The 23,654-nt window shown below is 35.7% G+C and overlaps 1 protein-coding gene across 1 annotated transcript; it reads left to right on the top strand.

The window, feature by feature from the left end:
* The first annotated feature begins 7,001 nt into the window (after positions 1-7,001).
* LOC128654558 (thread biopolymer filament subunit alpha-like) lies at positions 7,002-23,441 on the top strand. Its single transcript, XM_053708540.1, has 10 exons — positions 7,002-7,663; positions 9,632-9,843; positions 10,779-10,839; positions 11,471-11,566; positions 12,200-12,376; positions 13,080-13,205; positions 14,016-14,129; positions 14,397-14,503; positions 21,533-21,870; positions 22,778-23,441. Exons 1-10 carry the CDS (start codon positions 7,052-7,054, stop codon positions 22,798-22,800), a joined length of 1,866 nt encoding a protein of 621 aa, XP_053564515.1. The 5' UTR covers positions 7,002-7,051; the 3' UTR covers positions 22,801-23,441.
* Positions 23,442-23,654: the final 213 nt, after the last annotated feature.

The raw sequence follows: 23,654 nt of genomic DNA, 5'->3' as shown, positions 1-23,654 counted from the left end.
TTATTAAAAAATAAAGATGCTGCAATCTTTATTTTTTAATAAAATACACGACTGTATTTTGAGGCCGTTTGGGACACATTTATAAAAATTAACCAGAGATCTAAGCTCACAGTAGCAATAACCAGCAACTTATAATTGGTGATTAATTATCGCACTTGCCCATTTGTAGGCGCGCAATAATTTAGCGCTCCACTTGTAAATCTAGCCCTTAGTGTTATGCTCCGTTTTTATATTTGCAAAATACCCAACACTGTAACCAAACTCTTAAGAGTCACCTTTATAATAGCCCAGTACATAGTTACAAGCAATGCAGCAGTTTATCATTTTCTATACTAGTTATACAAGTCATTAACATGTATTTCCATAAGTGCTCAAAATGGGTATAAAGCATTTTAATCATTTTGGTCTGGCAGAGAGGACAGAAACACAGTTCAACAGAATGTACCGTAGAATGTAATGATGGAGGCAACACCATTATCTCATAACTGCAAAATAGTTTAACATTAGACAAAAACATCCTTAAAAAACAGCTTGTGTTAAATTCTAGAAATTAGTGGAAGGAGTGCATGCATACTGGAGCCCAATAAGGGCTGGGCTTTCCTGAGGAGGTAATGATAGAGGGGGTTGGTAGGAATGCCCTGCAGGGGGGCGAGACTGTTAGGGATTGGTGCAGGGGAACAAAGGGGGGGAGTGGCTACAGGTACTTAGGGCGAGGTGCGGCAAGGAGAAATCATTCTAATTTTTTGTTTTATTTCAACAGGACGTCCAGATCATGGAGATTCCAAGATGGCGACCAGGAACAAAAGAATCCTGTAGAGGTACCTTGACAACAAGGTATCAGTTTGGAGAACCAGGGCCCTGCAGGCACAGAAGAAGCTGCAGAGGATAGAGAAGGGGAAGCCAGGACAGAAGGTTACACCAGGAGCAGCGTCGGACGATGTGGTCGGCAGTTTAGTGAGTCCCCCCCCAGCAAATGGCCATTAGGGCAGATCCAGAGCCGGTAATTGAGGCAGGGGTGAGGGTAGCCTCAGGCAGTCCCAGCGGTCCAGTAGGTAACCCCATGTTAATGGAGGATGGGCACAGCGGCCCCTTGGTGGAGTCATAAGAGAGCTTTGGGGTCCCGGCCTGTTTCACCTCCCCCCCGATCACCGGAGGGGGGCATCTTACTGGCGCAGGGGAAAAGGGGGGATATTAGCGGGCATAGGGAGCGGGTGGTAGAACTATGTAGTAGGGGCATAGGATGGGGCATCCCCATGAGGTATTTAGCGGACCCAGGCGGCGAGGCCTCGACCGTCTCGCCATCGTGATATCTATATAGTAAATTAACAGGGGGATGGGGGGACCACGTGTGCCAACCAGCTGGAATGGGGATACAGAGAGGGGGCAGAGGAGCGGGGATGGCGATGTTCCTTGCAACAGGATTGCACAAAGGACACAGAGGGGTGGCGCGAGCACATGACATGGGAGGGAAGGGGCCCATATGGGGGAACAGGGAGGCAGGATGGGGGGGACATTTTGGCGCTGCAGTCCCGGCTGGCCGAGTGCTCCTTTTGAGGAAGGGTGGGATAGCAGGGAATACAGGGGTCAGAGAGGGGATTTCCCAGATAAATGAGGGGGATAGGGGATTTAGAGCATGCAGGGAATCAGAGCAGGCAAGGTTTTTTAAAGGGGAATCGGGGGAGCTGGGCAGGCCAGTGAAAAGAACCAGGCAGGAAGTGGGGGGCAGGCCATGGATAATTAGGGACATGGATGGTAATTCCTATATGATAATGGAGGAAGAGGAGCCATGGGGGGAAAAGTCAGGGGATGGCAACAGGGAGGGGAGGGATGGGAGTCACGGGGGTCAACAGGGGGCAATGAGGCCAGAGCATCCCTTGCAAAAGGGAAAACAAACCATTACTAATGACAATTATACTTTGCAGAGCACTGTGGAACAGGGAGATAAGGAGAGGATGGCAAGGTCAGCAGCCAAGGTTACGGAACCGTTAGAAGCAGAATCAGGACAAAAGGCTGGGACAACGGCAGCACAGCAGAAGGAAGGGGCTATGGCGGCCAAGATCGTGGAGGGAGTGGAAAAAAGGGACAGCACGTAGAAACCGGCGACTATTATGTAGAAGCAATAGCATGTCTGAGAGTTCCTCTGAGTATGATGCTGAAGATGATAAGGCCAAGGGAGGTGGTTGCAATAAGATACTAAAGATAGTCAGGAAAATCAGGGAAAAGGGGAGGACAAGGAAATAGTAAGGGAGTCCACGGCAGGGGAGGTGGAGGAGTTTAACACAGATGATGAAGTCACGTGGGCATTATTATTGCCCCTGAGCACACACTTAAAAGCGAAAATAGTAGCCAGGGCATAGAAGGGAAAATTCGGAGACGTATTCAAAATAACAAGGGAAGCAATGGCGGTTAAATCAAGAGGGGATGATGGGAAGCCTAGAAAAACCAAGCAGACATTCGCGGAATGGGTGAAGGGAATGTTAATATATGTGGAGTGTTTTATCACTGCTAACCCCGAAAAAGTGAAGGGAATGCTAAGGTACATTCATTTAATTGCAGAATGTTACACAACCTATGGCGGATTTGCATGGAAAGATTAAGATGCAGAGTTTAGGAGGGGCAATTTGCAGCTTGGCGATAAGGGGCACAAAGACTTTGGGGTAAGATTTTGGATCTTTATACAAGGGTAATAAAGATAACAGATAATCAATGAGGGCGAAATATTAACGTTGGGAAAGAAATTAAAACTGAGTTCAAGGATTGCTGGGCTTTCAATGAGAAGAGATGAGATAGAGGGAATGACTGTAAATATAGACACGCATGTAGATACTGTAGTGGGTGGCACGCGGGGGTAGACTGCAGAAGGAACAACAGTAACAATGGAGGCTGGAGGGGTTCCTTTCTTAGCCAAGGAAACATGGGTAGGGGCAACCAGTAGGGCCAGGCCTCAACGCTGCTGAGGGTAGATAGGTTGACATGGGAATTGAGTAAATACACATTACAGGAGGACATGAAGCTGTTAATTGAGGGCATAAATAAGAGATTCCTAGTACTGGTAAAAAGGGAGGCAGAAGGGGCAAGCAAAGCCAGGAACCTAAAATCAGCATATGAGTTTCCGGAGATTCTAGTGGAAAAATTAGGGAAAGAAGTGCTGTTGGGAGGATGGCAGGCTCTTTTAAAGAGAAACCTTTTATAGACATGGTAGTATCCCCCTTAGGGGTGGTCCCCAAAAAAGAAAAAGGTAAATTTAGAATGATACATCATTTATCTTACCCCAAAGGGAAATCAGTTAATGATGCTATCGATAAACTAGATGCGGCAGTACAATACTAATCATTTGACAACGCGGTAGATCTCGTGAGAAGTGCAGGGGAAAGGGCAGAAATGGCAAAAATAGATATTGAATCACATTTAGGCTATTACCCCTGAACCCCGAGAGCTTTAGGCTAATGGGGTGCAAATTCCAGGGAATGTACTACATAGATACGTGCTTGCTAATGGGGTGTTCAATCTCATGATCAATATTCGAAAAATTTAGCTCTTTTTTGCACTGGCTATTGGTAAAGAGAACGGGGAGGGAGTCGTTAGTACATTACTTAGATGACTTTATGGTAGTCGGAGCAGCAGGATCCGGGGTACGTAGGATAATGAGAGATGGTTTGATGGAAATGTTTGGGGAACTGGGGTACCAGTGGCAATAGAAAAAACAGAAGGCCCCCTGACAAGAATGGCTTTCTTGGGTATAGTCATAGATTCAGAAAAGGGACAGTGTGAGTTACCAGAGGACAATATTGAAACGGCCAGGCAGGCAGTTGGAGAAATGGCGAAGAGAAGGAAAGCGACGCTCAGAGGAATGCAAAAGCTGTTGGGGATTTTGAACTTCGCTTGCAGGGTGATACCGATAGGCAGAGTTTTCAAAAGGCTATTGGAGCTGAGCACAAAGGGTGCAAATAAACCTGAGCCCCTAATCAGGGTATCCGGGGAAATGAGGGAGGATTTAAAGGTGTGGGACGAATTCCTAAGGGATTTCAATGGAGTCAGGATATGGGTACAGGAAGTATCAGGTGAGGAAATAGAATTATACACAGACACAGCAGGAGGCATGGGTTTCGGGGAATATTGGCAAGCGAGTTGGTGCACAGGCAAATGGCCGGAAGTATGGAAAAAGAAGGGATGGTTAAAGAACCTAGTGCTGCTAGAACTTTTTCCCATAATAGTGGCCATTGCACTGTGGGGCAAAATGTTAGCGAACATAATCTGTCGGCATCATCCGTACTAGTTATCAAGTATTTAAAGTACTTGGTTTTGAAATGTTTGAAGCTAAATGTATGTTTTAAGGCGAAACACATACCAGGGTATAAAAACGTAGTGGCAGACGCCCTGTCGCGGTTTTAATGGGTAAAATGTAGGAGCCTGACCCCCGACGCTAGGTTAGAAGGTGATCCCTGCTCTATTTCTATCTGGCAGATTGGCAATGAGTAGACATGGTTAGCATATATAAAACACTAGGTCCAATGGCAGGGGTTTAAATTGGATAACGCGTTGGGGAAGAAGGATGTTTTTTGGAATGGTTAATGCGGGCAAAGAGAGAAGGGGTAAAGAGAGTTGGGTATGGTATTAGCAGGAATCTCATACTTTGCGCAATTTTACAGGGAAACAGACTGGAAGAGATTCGTAGTAATGAAAATAGCAAGGGCATGGGGAATGGGGGAAGAAAAAAGGTCAGACCAAAGGTAACCAATAACAGAAGAGAAGCTGGAGGAGATAATGTGCGTGCTGCAAGAAGTTTGCTTTAACAAAGAGGAAGTGCTAATTTTTAGGGCAGCTTTCTCATATGCATTCCATGGAGCTATGAGGATAGGGGAGCTACTCCCAAAGAGCAAGATGATAGAAATTATTTGTAGTGAACAGTGACAATGATGGAGTTACCACCTAGAGTTTCACTTTAAAAAGCAGAAGTGTATCAGCTGATGTCATCCCTGAGGAAATGCTATATGTAGGGTGTACACTGCATAGATAATGTTCACTATGGGTGCAATGCCGTCTGTATTTAAACTTGGACTTTAATAAAGGATCTTTCAATACTGTTTATTTTCCACCTCCTTGAGAGTATAATCCTGCTATACTTTGCTAAACATTATATACTCCAATTCATTTTTACCCACCATGTGTTCCACTACAAGGTCCCTTTAAGTTCAAATTCAATTTGCCTTCATAATGAAACAAAGAAGCATAAAGGACTCAGGCTCTTTTAGTAAAAAAACAAGAGATTCTGTCTGCAATATATAGTGTGTGCAACTATGTACTTATAACAATTTCCCTATGTAAAACATATATTTCTAATAGGTTATGGCTAGAACATTTGTGTGTGTGTGAAAAAATGTAAGGAGATAGATTCTAAAGAAAACTTTGTTTTTTTAGTTTGATTGAGGTTTGACTACTTACAGCTCTTTTTTTGGGGGGGAAGCCCCTGAACTGCCATAGCGTATAATCAATGCTTAATTAACTTCTTTACTAAATTTGCTCTGCTGCAATTATTTTCAAATGTTAGTCACTTACTAAGGTAGAATTGGATTTATAGGTGATTTACCCATGGGATGTCTAAAGGGAATAACTAAGACAGCTGGAATACGATTAGGGTCCGCTGAAAGGTGCTCTAATGCAATATCTATTAGGATCTTATAAGTGTTCCTAATTAAGTGCTTTCTTGTTGTGTTACATGGATTCTAATACATATAACGATGAGCTCCACTTCCCAAATGTCACAATATGCCACTGCAAGATGCTAATACTTGTTATAATCAAAACATTTCTTAAAGGGGCATAAACTTGCAAAAAGAAAATGCTCTTATAGGTTAGAAGATTTTTACTTGCACTATTGCTTGCATATAACTGAAAGGTTACAGTACATGCTTACAATAGAAGGGAAAGCCCCTGCAAGTCTAGAATTTTAAAAAAATGTTTTTGTGATGTTTCAGGGTTAGAATGCCCCTTCCTCAGACAAAGTTGCCCTCTCATCTGTTGTATGCACTCCAGCACTTTGCAGATACTTTAAGTGAGAGTCCTTTCTCTTTCTGTAACTTCTATATATTTAGGTATAAATATATTAGCACACACATATAGATAGATAGATAGATAGATAGATAGATAGCTGACAGACAGATAGATAGATAGATAGATAATTAGATAGATGATTAGATAGATAGATACATAGATGATAGACAGATGATAGATAGATAGATGATACACAGATGATAGATCGATAGATAGATAGATAGAGAGAGAGAGAGAGAGAGAGAGAGAGAGAGAGAGAGAGAGAGAGAGAGAGAGAGAGAGAGAGAGAGAGAAAGAGAAAGACCGATACCTATTGGGTAGAAAATAAAATGTCAGTAGCAACAAGTGCAGCAGAAGCAGCTTTTTATTGTAAATGTGCTGCGAATCATTTTAATAAATAAGGGTTGACAGCATAAAAAAAAAAGAACTGAAGTGTGTAATTTATTTTTATGTATAGTGATCAAACTCTATATATTCATATTCACTAAAATGAGAGATCAAGGTTAAATCTGCTGAGTTAAACTATCACTTACGTGGCAACATTCTTTTCAGTGTCTAGAGTGCAGAACTGCAGATTTATACACTTTCACATTTACTTTAGGGTTTTGAAAGCATCCTACAAAAAATGATGATTCTTTAAATAAAAAAGACCGAAAAAGATTACAAGTTGAAACAATGTTAAGCCTACAGCAAGTTACAGACAACGCTGGCCCTTAGCAATAAGCTTAAATTTACACTCAGTAACAGCATATTCTTAATTCCTTCTGTAGTTTGAGACCCTGTCCATAGCTTGATGTTTGTGGCCCTCAGGCAAGTAGGTTTACATACTGAAATGAAGCTCTCAAAATTTTGATGATTGCTGTAAAAAAATACTGCTACCCAATAAGAATTAGAGCTGATGCGTCTCCCCAGACCAGGTGAAAGAAGTATATAAGCAGATGGGGATCCAATACAGATTTGCTCTGGACAGCTTCAGAACTGGATACATAAAGCTCTCAGGATGACCGTGGAAAGACAAATAAAAGCCAGCAGCACAGCAGTGCGTTATGGGGCTTCTTATGGAGGCAATAGACTCTTCTCTGCTGGAAGAAGTTCTTTCAAGTCCGGTGGATATGGGTCATCATTTGGAGGTGGTTTTGGAGGAGTTGGACTTTCCAGAGTCCTGGGGGCAGGTTCAGGTGCAGGGGCAGGTTTTGGCTTTAGATCAGGTCTAGGAGGAGGAGCTGGTTTCAGGGCTGGAGGAGGCTTTGGTGGAGGTTTTGGTGGAGGCTTTGGTGGAGGTTTTGGTGGAGGCTTTGGTGGTGGTGTTGGTCTGGGACTAGGCGCTTCGGCTCTTGGGAGTGCAGGTGGTAGGCTTGGTGGAGCCACTGGCATTTTGAGGGGTCGTCTGGGAGGTAGAGGTTTTAAGGTAGGAAGCTATGGCTTCAGTCCTGCCTTCTTGTACAACCTCAAGGCTGGTGGTCCAGGCGGACCTGGTGGTATTCCTGGCATCTCTGACATTCCCTCCATTGACCCCTCCCTGCCATCTGTGGACACTGTCCAAGTTACTCGTCTAAAGGAGAAGGAAGAACTCCAGAGCCTTAACAACAAGTTTGCATCCTTCATTGACAAGGTATGGTAACTGGATCAGGAAATATTTAATAATTGTGTCTAAGTTCAAGTAAAACTACATCGTTATTAGTAAAACTGAAAAAGAATAGGCACATAATAACACTGTGCCAGCTTCTGATTAATAAACTTCCTTTTTTTTTTAGACTCCTTTCAATTTGTTTCACTAAACTTTATCAGGATTCCTGCTTAGTCCTCAATGTGTGGTTAACTAGGTCAACCTAATACATTTAAACAAATAATACGTTTAAAGTTTTTTTTATAATATTAATGTTTTCATTTGTCTGGTAATAGCTGAAGATAGTTGCATTTTAGATACTCACATTTATTTCTAATAGAACTGTTTGTTTTCTGTTTTAGTACATTTGTGGTATCTTAATGGTTGTTTGCAATTGAGTCGTTTTTTTAAAACATAGCTAGCAACTACTACAGCCCACAAATATATATCTGAACAAGATAAGCTAATAAAAAAATATTTCCAAATAAGAAGCACCAATAATTATTTAAGAAAGCAAACATTTGTGTTTTATTAGTACATCTTTTATTTCTGCTGAAATAATTTATTAAATGAGTGTACTGTGTTTATTTGTATTATAATCTATTATACTTCACTCTTATTTTTACTCCAAGCACTGCCCAATTATTTGTCAGCTGTGAGTTCCATTTCTTAAATGCTACATCAATATACTTTACTAATACATTGCAAAGTAACATAGTCAAGGAAATCAACAGACATATATATATATATATATATATATACACTATCAGCTCATTCATATTATAAACATGATGACCCATTTGTCCTGATTATATCACTTTTCCTGATGCATCATATAATCTGCAGCTCTATGTCATACAAAGTAAATATGTTTCCTTGTCTGTTTTTTAAAACAATAATAATAATGTACTCGTTTTAAAGTAGGGTTTAACGTTTATACAATAAAATTGTAAATCAGTGATTAGATTAGGAAATTGTATAATAGATTATATAGAGGTTATATAGGTTCAGTCCTCTTACTTACAAAGTAAATATTTTTGCCCTGTCTTTTTTTTTTTTTTTATTATTATTATTATTATTGTATTATTATTATTATTATTATTTATTATCATTATGAAGAAGAATACAATACTGTTTAAGCAGGTTTAATAATGTTTACAATAAAATAATAAATTAGTTATCAGATGAGGTAATACCTTATAATTACATTTGACAAATGTGCTTAAAGGGATATGCAACCCAATTTTTTTCTTTCACAATTTAGATAAAACAAGCAATTTTAAGCAGCTTTCTAATTTACTCCTATTATCATTTTTTCTTTGTTCTCTTGTTATCTTTATTTAAAAAGCAGGAATGTAAGCTTAGGAGCCAGCCCATTTTTGGTTCAGCCCCATCTGTAGTGCCTGCTGATTGGTGGCTAAATGTAGCAAGCTTACTTCAATGCTTTTCAAATAAAGATACCAAGAAAACACATAAACTGTGGTACAAGGAGTAAATTAGATAGTTGCTTAAATTTGCATGTTTTATCTGAATCATGACAGAAAAAAATGTGTTTCATATCTCTTTAAGATGTTGACATATTAAATGGACAGTATACACCAATTTTCATAGAACTGCATGTAATAATTACTAATTACACAAACAGGAGTATGCAGGAGTCTGTAGACTTGAGTATACATCTGATACTTTGGTGCTTGGTTAGGAGTCTGAAAATCAGCACAATGTTATATAAAAATTTAGAAAAACTATACATTTTTACAAAAACACCCCCATATGGGCTATATAAATGGATCATCTACAAAACATTTATGCAAACAAAAATCTAGTGTATAATGTCCCTTTAACAGGATATATTTGCCAGTTTAGAATACAAATATTTGATTTAACCTATATTATTTATCAGTGTATTTTCCTGAATTGACTCATTGAATCCCACTGCATCTTTTCCATATTTTTTTTTTTTTTTTTTTTAAGGTCCGCAGTCTAGAGCAACAAAATACTATCCTGAAAGCTCAGATTTCCATGTACAGCAGAACTGATGCAAGTGGACCAGTCAGCCCATCTGTAGTTAGCACAACAGCTGTTGCTGGTTACAAAGCTCAAATTGAGACCTTGTCACAAACAAAATCAGTTCTTCTTGCAGAAATTGACAACTACAAGCAGGTCATTGAAGAAATACAAGTTAAGTAAGTAAATCCATCTAGTTAAATAATTGTGTAGAACTAGGTTCTTTTATAACATGCTACTAAGCACAGATGTGCAGCCATAATATACTGAGCACACAATTCCTGATAACAAACACATACATCCTCTCAAAATCTTGTTTAAAATGTATATAAAAGTGAATGAATGAATATATATATATATAAATATATATATATATATATGTATATAGTTCTCCAGGATCACCAACCACAACTAATGTCCAACATTCGGGGTGCACTTCAAATCCTGTAGGTAATTCACACACAGAAAGCACTCTCCAATTAAAAATGAATATCCTTTTAATGTGTTAAGATATTGGGGGGTGTCTGAGGATAGGGGCAACCCTGAAAATGTTAAAGGGACATGAAACCCACATTTTTTCTTTCATGATTTAGAAAGAGAATGCAATTTTAAACATCTTTCTAATTTACTTATATTATCTAATTTGTTTTATTATCTTGATATTCTTTGTTGAAAAGCATATCTAGATATGCTCAGTAGCTGCTGATTGGTTGCTGCACATAGAAGCCTCGTGTGATTGGCTCAGCATGTGCATTGCTTTTTCTTCAACTAAGGATATCTAAAAAATGAAGCAATATAAATAATAGAAGTAAATTGTAATATTGTTTAAATTTCTATTCTCTATCTGAATCATGAAAGAAAGATTTTGGGTTTAGTGGCCCTTTAACACATTAAAATGATATTGATTTTTAATCAGAGAATGCCTTCTATCTATTTATCTATCTATCTATCTATCTATCTATCTATCTATCTATATATATATACACATATATATATATTCAGTTTTACAAATGAATATATGATAGTGATACATACAATGAATGAATAAATAAATCAATCAATAATCTTATAAAAGAAAAATGTAATCTACAGTTGTGATGTTTTCTATTTGCAGATACGATGAAGAAACTTCAGTAACCAAGTCATTAGAGGGAGAATGGAGTTCTCTAAAAGAGGTGAGTTTAATAAGCCATAGAAATGAGAAGTAAATTAGTCATATGGAACAATTATAGCATAATGATTTTTTTCTTAGTTAAATACATAGAAACGTAGATTTTGAAGGGCTGATATTAACCACAGACCCGATAAACCTGCCCATGTTCCCTATAAAGTATAAGCTTAAAGGGATATGAAACCCATTTTTAAAGAAACTTTCTAATTTACACCTATTATCAATTTTCTTTGTTCTCTTGGTATCTTTATTAGAAAAGCAGAAATGTAAGCTTAGGAGCCGCCCCATTTTGGTTCAGAATCTGGTTATCGCTTGCTGATTGGTGGCTAAATTTTTCTTTATTGATTCAAAAAGAGCATACAATTTCTTTTTAAAAATGGTGTCCAGTTCTATTAGCAAATTTGCTTCATTCTCATGATATTCCTTGTTAAAGAGCATACCTAGGTAACATGTCATACATTCAGAATTTGTTCTTATGTTACCATTTTATTTTATACAAAACGGTACTTAATTTGACCTTTCCTTTTTGAATAGTCTAAGCTTATAAAGGAAATAGCATCATAAGATGCACATTCACACATAATCATTACTTTCTCTTAAGGTTTTAATGTTAAAAACATATTGTATTATTACAGGATGTGGATCACTTGTACTTGACAATATTTGACCTGCAAACCAAACTTACTGGAATTGAAGACCAAATCACCCTTTCCAAACAATTATATGATGCTGTAAGTACAACAAACTATTGCTATTAACTTGTCAGTGTGCTTTTTTTTAAGATATGTATAATTATTTTATTATTTAAGGTTTAACTCAATAGCTACCAAACTGGAAAAATAAAATAGACCACATTAAATTATTATTGCAAGAAATCAAAACAGGAGCTTATTCCCATATCATACACTATGTACGTGTTTACTGCTGCTTGCTGTTTCTTCTATAGGTGTCTCCATATAAAGCTTAAAGGGGCTTGAAACCCAACAGTTTTGTATAATTTAAGAAAAAAAATGTCAAATTTGCTTCTATTTAAATAACCAAGGTGGCACAGAACAACAGGAGCAACAAAATACTATTTGAAAAGGTTGCATTATTGCGCAACCTTATTACTTATTAAAGTATTGCTTTAGTCATAGCAACTCATTAAGAACCAATGTTTATCACTGTCTATGCTAATTTCAGTATATAAATATCTTTGGGGTCATGAAATGTCAAAAATATCAATACAAAGACAAATGCTCAGATTCTACCATTGTCTTTTACGTTGCTGATCTATTGTGAATTTCTAAATCCCTTCTAGCACTATGCTAACATATTTTCCCTTTCATTTGTTAATGGTCTTTTTTTTGTGTTTAAATACACAGAAAGTCAGAGAAGTACAGACTGTTGTTACCAACGGCACCAAAGCAGCCATATCCATTTCTTTCGATAACTACGCTCAAGCTGTAGACTTAACGTCAGCCATATCTGACATGAAACTGCAGTATGAAGCATTGGTAGCAAAGACCAAACAGGAAGCCTTTGCCGCAGCTGAGAGCAAGGTAAGATTTATTGCAACAGCATATGAAATAGTTATTATTAAAACACTTAGTATATGTTGTACTTATATACACCTGTTTAAAGGGAGAATTTCTAGATTGATTTAAAGGGACATTATAGTCAAAATTAAACTATCATGATTTAGATAGAGCAGCAATTTTAAAGAACTTTCCAATTTGCTTCCATTAACAAAATGTGCAGTCTTCTTATATTTACACTTTTTGAGGCACCAGCTCCTACTGAGCATGTGCAAGAATTCACAGAACATACATATATGCATTTGTGATTGGCTGATGGCTGTCACATGATACAGTAGGAGTGGTAATAGATATAATTTTGAAATTTGTCAGAAAAAAATCTACTACTCATTTTAAGTTTAGACTAAGTGCTATTGCATTATCTTTACATCATGCATTTATTGCTTATGCAAATCGACTGTATTTACTGGTCCTTAAGCTATATCTTTACCATTTATACACCATATTCTAACAAGGAGGAAAAATTCTATAGAAATTCTTCATAAATTGTTTTTGAGAATTTTGTAGTAAAATTCTATTGATAAGCTTTTACAACTGGAATAGAATCTACAGCTATGTTATTTTATTTAAGGGGAAAAACAAACAAATGCATTTATTTCTCATGTATGGTAAGATTTATGTATTGTAATGTTTTCCTTTCTAATGTTTTTTGTATTTTATGCCTCAGATTATTTTGGCAACAGGAAGTACCATACCCGCAGTGCAATCTCTGACTTCATACAAAGAGGAATACAGGGCGGTCAAACTACAGGTTGACTCAATACAACGTGAAATTGAGCGTGTGAAGACATTGGTAAGGTTTTTGTTTGCTATTTTTTTTATTTGTAAAATTATTTGTCTCTGAATATGTTCCCCATGACTTGTTATAAAAGTTGCAGCGGATAAAATGTATGAGAAATTGCTCATTTATGCTTCTTTTTTTCAAAAGAAATAGCTGCCTTTGCTCTTTGAAACCACAGCCCATCAAAATAGGCTTGGCTTGCTGACAAATCTCGTTATCTTATCACTCAAATGCTTCCCTTTCTTATCTCTCTCTTTGTACAATACTTAGAAACAACAATTGAAAATCAACATTTTAGAGATTTATCTCTTCCACCTCCCACTGTGAGTCTAATTTATTTTGCTGGCTGTGTAGGGATACTACAGGCTAAATCAGCTATTCCAAATGCCAATATAAAGGCCAAGGATATATTTGTAAACAATTTAATCCACTGTAGATAAATTGCTATTCACTGTTATTTTCAATTCTGTATTTGAGTCAATTGTTGTGAGTACAACCAAGTAGATATAGATAATAGCATTGGCCAGAAATATCACCTGTTTATTTTGGTGTTTTTTGTATGGAATAAAATACATTATTATGCATATTTAAGTGCAACCGACTTAGGTCTTTTGCATAGGGTTTTTGTGCCTCACCTTATGCACTGAAATATTTAAACAAATATTAAATGTTGGTCTTTTAGCACTCACCAGCCTTCATATTTACCTTATTAACAATAATTGTGATGTCCCCAAATTTTAAGGTCTTGAATTTCTGGCTCCCACAATAGATATGTCATAAGCACATTTATTTATATATAATATTTTTTTTGCTTTTTTACAGAATATTCAGCTGGAGTCACAAATTGTAGAAGCAGAATCCAGCACGGGCAGTGAGGTTGACACATACCAAGAACAAGCATCCGCTCTCAAGGGTCAGTTAGATGACATCCGAAAGGTAATGAAGCAGATGACATATAATGTTTATTTTAATCTTACATCCTTTTTTTAATGTTTTGCTTGGAAAGCATTGTTTATTGTAAAATATAAGCCATTATACCACTTTGGCTGTGAAAGGAGCAAGGAATTAAGAAAAACAGAATATCAAAATATTATAACTACATAAAATGAATGAATGCACCGTACACTAAAAAATAAAATTAGATACATTTATATTCATACACCTAATTTTTCATTTTTTTCTCCTTATTTTTTCACTTGGCAGCAAATTGCTCATTACGGACAAGAATATCAAGATCTATTGGCAGTGAAAATGGGATTGGATGTAGAAATTACTGCCTACAAGAAACTCATGGATAGTGAGGAGTTAAGGTAATTCATTCTTATGAGATGAGGCTTAGTGCCAAAATGGTTCAGACTGGTGATGCATAATTTATGCATTGCTGCTATTTGGTGTTCACGTTGCACCTGATACTTTAAAAAGAATTCACTGTAATGTTTGCTTCTAAAGGAAAAAACCCCCACATAATTCTACATAAACAATAGCACTTGAGATCAATAAACTTCTTTTTAATGCAACATTTTCCTGACGTAGTAAGTATAAGAGACATTCACTCCTATTTGGCCTAACGGTTTGGCACAGACCATAACACAAACATTATTATTTATTTCAACATTGAAGTTAAAACTTTTTATTGATTAAGCACATATGTAAAAGTAGGCATAATACTCTAGTGCCCATAGGCAGTTCTACGGATGCTGGGAGGTGTTATGCCCTCCAAAACATTAAAAAGACATTGGGCTAGATTACAAGTGGAGCTCAATTTAATGTTTGTCTGTAAAATGGGCAAGTTTGCCAGTTTACGGACGCGCGTTAAATAACCAGTCATTACAAGTGGCTGGTTAATGCTACCACAAGCTCGCAGTAGCACTTTGCACTTTAATTCATTAACCAAAGATCAGATCTGTGCTTAATGAAAAAAAAATCCCCTAATGTCCCCAAAAATAAAGTGTACAGATCTTTTTTAAAAATAAAAAATATGAACATTTGTTTTATTAAAATACCTACACAAAGCCGTTTATAATGGGTTATAGTGAAGGGATGTGGGGTGTTAGTAAAAAAAGTCACTGAAAAGTGCCTTTACTTTGGGGACTGTGATTTCTCTATAAATAGATATGTATATGCTTATTTACATATATATTTATGTGTTAATATTTGTATATACACATATAAACACATAAAGAGATATGTATATAGTTATATACAAATATATTTTAAATATGTTGTCCAACACTTACCCCCTGCGCTGCGCTAGATTTTCTGCCATGTGTATTGGCATCAGAATGAGGATCCCATTGGAGCCTATAGATCTTGGAAGCGCACTCTCATGAGCGCAAAGCTTCAATGCAATGCGAATGCGAGGTTGCATTCGCATTGCGCTTTACTTGTAATATCAGCCCATATTTGCGTGTGCTGGTATTACTGAGTGGAGCACAAATATCGTGCTTGCGAAAGCCCAATTTTGGACACCACTCGTAAACTAGCACATTGTGTCTTAAAAATGCTCTATCATCCATATGAAAGAGCAGTATTTAAACATGTTCAGTTTTTACCTGAAACTATTTTAAAAAAGCCAATATCAGTTTTACACTTGCTAGTATGTACATTGCTTACTGATCTATTAGCCAATGGGTTTTTTATCTCTATATGGCATTTTTCTGCTTCATTAAAAAAAAAGAGTTAAAAAGCTAAGTGTATTGCACTAGGTCATAGTCAAATGTCATGTCCTATAAGTTTTTATTGTGTTAAGGTGTATTCTCTGTTCATTCAGAGTGGTGACCTGAAATTCTGCTTGTCAGTTCCAGGCTGTCTGCTTGTGGACAGCTGTTTCCATGAACCTGTGTGATTGATAGCCCGTTATGCTGAGTAACTGAGTGCAATAGACTGTAAATCACAGATCTCCACTAGAACAGCTCAGTAGCAGAAGAACAGGGCAAATTAATCAGACTTTGCAAAGATCAGGTTGAGGCGAAGGCAAACTGGTTAGTCTGTAAATTTAGTACTCAGTATTGGACTAGAATGAATGCAGTTCTGGTTACACAATGTATTTGTACAAGCAACAGGGTCAGAAGTTCAGTACAAAGGACAGTAAATGATTATCGGTTTAGCAATAAGAGTGTCATCTGTGCATCACATTTATTTCACTTTAAAGATCAGTAAATAGTGCTAAATTTCATGATGTACAGTATTTGTAACAGCAGTGTTTTAACAGGGGTTTGCACATTTTGCTCCTCAGGGGTCACATTGAAATTGTATTCATCCACAGAAAATCTATTAATTTAAAATTATAGATAGACAGACAGACAGACAGACAGACAGACAGACAGATAGATAGATAGATAGACAGACAGACAGACAGACAGACAGACAGATAGATAGATAGATAGATAGATAGATAGATAGATAGATAGACAAATAGACAGGTATAGTTTGATTTGAGTAGCCATGCAGTGTGTTAAATGCTGTGTTTGAAATCTTATAACTTTGGAATGGCTCAAGAAATGTGTCAGACAGAGGTAATCTGAATTACATTAATGTATAAGTCATAGAAAGGCTGGATCCAATTTTGTGGCCATGAGCAGTTGCCATTTTTAGCACATTTGGTATATAGGACACCTAAACATATACTGTATCTATTTGAAACAGAGAGAGCATATGGCACTTATTTTTTTAGGCTAATAAAAACAAATCTTTCAGGTTAAACCAGCGTTTATAGAAATTTAAGAATAAAAAAGATTATTAAATTACAATTCATTTGTAAGGGACACCTCTTTTGAAGACACTATGCATAGATAGCACATTTGCTAACACATTTCCCCTTTACTACTTTAGTTCTGAGATATTTTCTTTTTCAATCCACTATTGGAGTGCAGAATTTTCCAATGCAATACACATGGTAGAACCATTTTGACAAAGCTGAATAACACTATCTTATATGTTAGTTGTTAAAGGGATAGAAAACGTCAATACTGAAAGGTGCATGAGTACTTTTCAATTTTGAAATATACTATTAGCAAAGTGTAGAGGACAAGGATCAAACACCACTTCTCAGAGAGATGGAGGTGGTGTGTATTGCATCAGCGAAAAGTTAATTTGTGTCACAAAAGCCACTGCCAACTCTCTGAGAAGTTGTTATGTTTGAAAGCTGGTGCACGGGGCACTCACGGCATATGTGCATATGCCACTGAAAACAAGTAATAACTTTAAATAGAAGCATTTTTTGCTAATGGACATTTGTTACAAAAATGTGTCTATTTAATTTAATTTAAGTGCACCTCTGCTTATATCAATTTTGTCTTTTCTATCCTTTGAATTAGGTTTATTTTTTTGTTAAAAACTTGATTGGATTTGAGCTACTATGTTGCTGCCAAGCCTTAAAGGGACATGAAACCCAAACCATTCTTTCATGATTCAGACAGAGAATACAATGTTAAACAACTTTCAAATGTACTTCTATTGCCTAATTTTCTTCATTCTCTTGGTGTCCTTTGTTGAAAAGCATACCTAGTTGGCTCAGGAGCTAGCTGCTGATTGGTGACTGTATAAATATACCTGTTATCATTGGCTTACTGATGTGTTCCACTAGCTCCCAGTGTATTGCTGCTTCTTCGATAAAGGATACCAAGCGAATGAAGCACAATTTATAATAGAAGTAAAATAATAATAACACCATCTAATAAAAACTATTGAAAAAAATATTGCACAAAAAAATGTATAAGGGTTCAAACATTTGATATCTCAGTTTTTAGAATAAAAAAGGCGGCAAACGGCTTTAAGATAGAGATAATACATATACATGTGTACATACATAGGTGTGTATATATATATATATATATATATATATATATATATAAGTGCATTGGAGCCCTTTGCAATAAAGTAGCTGAAAACAGGAAAAATCATATTTATGCTCTATTCATATTAAGTAAAGTGTTTAACTATGTATTTACTATAAATATTTCACATTCCAATATTCTGCAAATAATTATTTTTAAATAGATAATCCTATATATATAAATATATATATATATATATATATATATATATATATATATATCGCTGTATATATCTATACCTATATATAAACATGTGTGTGTGTGTATATATATATATCCCTGTATATATCTATACCTATATATAATCATGTGTGTATATATATATATATATATATATACACACACAGTATATTGTACCAAAATACCATCAGATATATGTAGAAATATGTATTTATGAATAAATAGAGCATATGCAGCTATGTGCAGAACATTCGGATGTGAAATATTCATATTTTCATGTTAGGTTAGCGCACATGAGAATATACATTCAGGTTAGCTCCGCAGGGAGGGTGTTTTTCTCCACTTTTTTTTGCTCCGTTTACTTCTATGGGGTAATAGACTGTTTGCGCGCGTCGGGTTAGCGAGCGTGATAACTTTTTACTTTTAACTTGTAATTCAAGCGCAACCTGACTCCCACAAAAAGTTTACTTCTTGCGCAATTAGTGCTCTAGCGAAAGCACTAAATAACGCTCCACTCATAATCTGGTCATAAATATATTCCAGCAGGTGAAATGGATCATTGGAAATATATTAAAGGGGAGAAAAAAAATTGAAAGTATACTGTCCTTTTAAGGGAAATGTAATATTTGTGAAATCAAACAACACTATAATTTAACTAAGAAGCATTAATAGTCTATGAATTCAATGATGGGAAAATAATTTGTTTAGTTGAAATTATTCACAAAGTCCACATAGTTAAAACAACATGGGTCCATAGTCTAAATGAAAAATATGCTCTGTTGAGATTTCTTTAAAAATCAGTGGCATATGCATAGATATGTATAGCATAACATTGAAATAAAAACATATATATATATATATATATATATATATATATATATATATCCATAAAGAATTGCATGAGTTGTCAGTTGCTGCTGTTTACTGTAGATAATTTAATTTCTGTTTCTAAACTCATGATTACATTCTGCTTCAAACAAGATACTGTCTTTAATGTGTTCTTCATAGCACACATTTTAATAGGTTGCTAAAAATAGCTGTGCTGTATTCCAGTAAAATATTACTGCTGAAATCGAGCAGGGAGCAGTGGAGAAACCTATGCATTGTGTTCTGTACAGCTGCTGTTTGCTGACTTATTCGTTCTTGGCAAAAATTTCAACACAGGAGAACAAATATTACTATTCCCTAATGTTTCCTGTTTGAAGCAGTGAAATAAGATAGATCAAATAAGCACTGTTGCACATATTGCATGCCAGAGATATATGTCAATGCTTAGAAGTTATGCATTATCCTTACCGTAACATTTATATTATGCAGTAAATATGTAAATAGTTTAGTGCTGTAAATGGGGCTCTTTATTTTCTTTCTTTTTTTCTTTTGGCAAAGCTACACACACTATATATATATATATATATATATATATATATATATATATAATATGTGTGTGTGTTTTGTTATGCATTTAATTTATATTTAATAATTAACCTGCAGATGTTATTAATCAAATGACTGGTTTAGTCAATTTGAAGCATTTTGAAAACCTGGGTCCAAAGCACGGCATTTTAGCTTCTCTAGGGAGTGTGGGACAAAGCACAATTTTTACACAAAAGCAAGATATGTTAAATGACCCTTCAATACCAAAGCAATTCTGAACTCATATAACTCTTCAGATGGAGAAGTAGGTTTTAGCCCAATTAATTCTAAAACACCTTTTAAAATTGCTAGTATTATCTGAATACTCAAGATGAATGTATTGTCATTTTTATATTCTGTAAGCTAATGTGTCTTAAAAATATAAACAAATGATTTATTAAAAATGTCCCCCTTGTTATCAATCTTTATTAGTACAAATAAATAAATAAATAAACATTTAATTAAACTAGGGTAAATCTTCATATATAGCTAGAACTTACATTTAATTAATGACCATCATTTTCCTGCTACAGAAAACTATTTTTTTTTTATCTATAATCCCTTTATGCACATTATTTTTATGTACAAGCTGCTTATTTCCGCATTTTATTTTCATTTAGTTCTGTTAGACAATAAAGCTTTTCCATATGACTAATTCTGTCATAAGAAATCCAAAGCAGGTTGCCACACATTGCATTATATGTGCCTAGATAATAAGTCTGGTGAGCCCAGTGCCAGCATTAAATGTCATCTCATCAGTATTCACATACTTAAGTCTGTCAATACATGAATGCATTTTACTTCTATTATTCAATTTGCTTCCTTCTCTTGTTATCCTTCGCTGAAAGGTTTATCTAGGTAAGCTCAGGAGCAGCAAAGAACTATGTGCAGCCTCCAATCAGCGGCTCCTGAGCCTATTTTATATGCTTTTCAACAAAGTATATCAAGAGAATGAAGCAAATTAGATAATAGAAGTATATTAAAAAGTTGTTTAACATTGCATGCTCTTTCTGAATCTTAAAAGAAAAAATCTGGGTTTCATGTCCCTTTAATAATAATATTTAATAATATTGTCAGCTGGCTGAGCATCATGGGAAATGTAGTTCCAAAACCTCTGTAGAGCCAAGTTTGAGAATGTCTGATTTATAGTTTGTACTTTTGCACTTTTGTTTAAGGACAAATTCTAATTACACTCCTAGTATGGCTGCTCTGCCTTCTTGGACACTTACAGTTTTAAAACAGATGCCCTGATTGCAAGTGTAGTGTCCCCACAGTGAAATTAAACAGCAGCAGTCTGTGCAATTTGTCTTCTTTTAATACTTAGATATTCTCAGTATGCATGTACTGCATTATTTACTCTTATACTGCTCTGTCACTTATTCCTGAAAGACCAAAAAAAAATATTGAAACTGGACAAATGATCAAGACAAAATAGGAGAGGATGATATCCAAAAAATGGAAAATGTGTAAGATCTATATTATATTACTTGTCGCTGTTTTCTATAAAAACGTAGTGATTTTGATTTATGTGCAGTATAGATTGTGCACATATATTCATATCAAGATGTACCTTTACGAATTCCGTTCCTTTTATCACACTGTGCTCGGCAGGGCATATTTTAATGTGCCTCTAAGAACAGATGTGAAGTCATAATTTACCAACTGTTCCTTGAATTTCTGATTTAAAATATTTGAAAATTTTATTGGGAAAATACTTTCAAAATTTTTTACAGCTATGTCTAAACCATATACTGTACTTGTCAAAATATTAAATTACAGCATTTAATCAAAATTAAAAAGCAAAATGTAAATTAGTGATTTTTTTTCCTTCTTTTTAAATGCACCCTCACGTCCCAAAACTCTAATTTTAAGTGGGAAAATTTGCTAATGGTTGTTTGTCTTCCTTCCTAGGCTGAGCACTGGCAGTGGAATCACTGTGCATTCAACTAAAACTTCTTATGGAGGAGGAGCTGCACTAGGTGGAGGAGGTGGTGCAGGAGCTGGCCTGGGAGGTGGTTTTGGTGGTGGTCTTGGTGGTGGTTTTGGCGGAGGTCTTGGCGGAGGACTTGGCGGAGGTCTTGGTGGAGGTCTTGGCGGAGGTCTTGGCGGAGGTCTTGGCGGAGGACTGTCTGGATTTGGTAGTGGATTAAGCTTCAGTGGAAGTGGTGGACTCGGAGGTCTTAGTCTTGGAGGTGGACTATCGAGTAGTATTGGAGGAGGTTTTCTAGGAAGCCTGAATGCAAGCTCAAGTAAGTTTATGTTTCATTTTAAAAATATATAAGTCATATTAGATACATGCACAAAACTTCTACTATAAATACTTGATAATATTTTATACAATAAAGTGTATTTAATAAATGTGTGTGTTTGTTGATAATATAATATATTTTATAAAGGATGGGTTGTGTATAAAATTAAGTTATACTTAAGTCAAGGGAGTAACTTTAAAAACTCTCCAGTTTGGAGTGAAATCAGTATGCAGACATCTCAGGGGCAGAACTCTGCAAATTCTCTAAGAAAAATAAAGTCAACACTGAAATTCCAGAAAGAAAAGTGCTGCCTCTCTTAGAAACGAATTCTAATTGTAACAAAACTCTGATTTGATGTAGTGCAGCAGTATAATGAAATGGCCTCTCCTTCACATGTGACCTTGTAGATACAGAAAAATTTGCCTTTCTAGAATCGTGTGAGGTATCTCATGGCACATGTTAGATAATCTGGCCTGAGTGGGAAGCTTTAAAGAATCAGGATAAAACCAGTGCACCATTAACATAATTAATAAGCATTGGCTAGGCATATGAATTCCGATTATTCACGATGATCCGAATGCGTAAGAAGGTGGACACTCATGACATTCAACTCTTTTCGAAGCCGAATATATTCTTGTGAAAATGCAACACACTAAGATCTGGATTTGCACAGATCTAAGCGTGTTGAAATGCGGGTTGAACTCCTAAATAGATATGGCTCAGAAAAAAAAACGAATGCCGCAAGCAGCCATCTTCTTACACTTTTAGTTCATCACGAATGATCCAAATGACCAGGCCTAGCATTAACCATGTAGCTTAATTACTTAATACTGTGACTTCAAAAGCTTAATGGGTATAAACTGATTGTTGTGTGACATGCATTTATATATTTTTTTTTATCTTTCAGTATCCACATCTACTGCCTTTTGAAGAACGTCAGTTGTCAATGTCTGAGATATCACTCACCCAGTGACAGATTAAAACTACTAGATTTTCAACACGCAATATTTTAAATCTGCACTTGTCAAGTGTCCCAGAAGACAATCCATGCTTTAAAAATCTTTACTTCATATTTTCTAATATTTTGTGTTTGTGTGAACTGTATGGTTTTAAAAATTTCCTCTAAGTAATCTTGGGGAACTAAGAGGTACTTTTTTCTGTCTGTTTCTCCATACTGACCATCTATTTTCAACAGCATGAAAGATAAATTATACATATAACCCCAAGTCTGCCACATACATCTCTAATTACAGAACTGATGGAAGTATGGCTTATTGGGGATATCTCACTGTGCTATAAATTGCTGAAATGAAAAGGACAGAACTATATATGTCAGACTTAAAGTGTGTGATAATGAAAACACAGTATATGTGATAACTGTGATCGACATACTGCCAAGTTTTGAAAATGTGCAATTTCAAAGATAACAAGTATTATTTCTGTTAAAGGAGTTTATTACAATCTCTTAAAGGGTCCTTTTAGTGAGGCATTTAGCAGATTCTGCCATTGTGGTTGAAGCTGTTTTTAAACTTGCAAAGAAATATCAAATTAAAAGCATTTCTTTAAATATTCACCTGTGTATGTATTTATTTGTGTCTGTATTATGGATTAGAGCTGTGGATATTCAAGCATTTTTAAGAACACTAGATCAAATATATGAGTCTATTTGCTATTAAAGGTGTATATACAAAGGGAAAAAATATGAATTTAAATAATATACAGTATATATATATATATATATATATATATATATATATATATATATATATATATATATATATATA

This window comes from Bombina bombina, chromosome 3 (genome assembly GCF_027579735.1).
Source record: "Bombina bombina isolate aBomBom1 chromosome 3, aBomBom1.pri, whole genome shotgun sequence".
NCBI classification, from domain to species: domain Eukaryota; kingdom Metazoa; phylum Chordata; class Amphibia; order Anura; family Bombinatoridae; genus Bombina; species Bombina bombina.
The sequence above is the reverse complement of the archived record's forward strand: the minus strand, read 5'-3'. Positions and strand labels throughout refer to the sequence as shown.

Bases quoted from the DNA above. Each gene is read 5' to 3' on its own strand.
- LOC128654558 (XM_053708540.1), top strand. From the start codon at position 7,052: ATGACCGTGGAAAGACAAATAAAAGCCAGCAGCACAGCAGTGCGTTAT. The intron at 13,206-14,015 runs GTAAGGTTTTTG...GCTTTTTTACAG, and splicing joins TTGAGCGTGTGAAGACATTG to AATATTCAGCTGGAGTCACA. The intron at 14,504-21,532 runs GTAATTCATTCT...CTTCCTTCCTAG, and splicing joins ATGGATAGTGAGGAGTTAAG to GCTGAGCACTGGCAGTGGAA.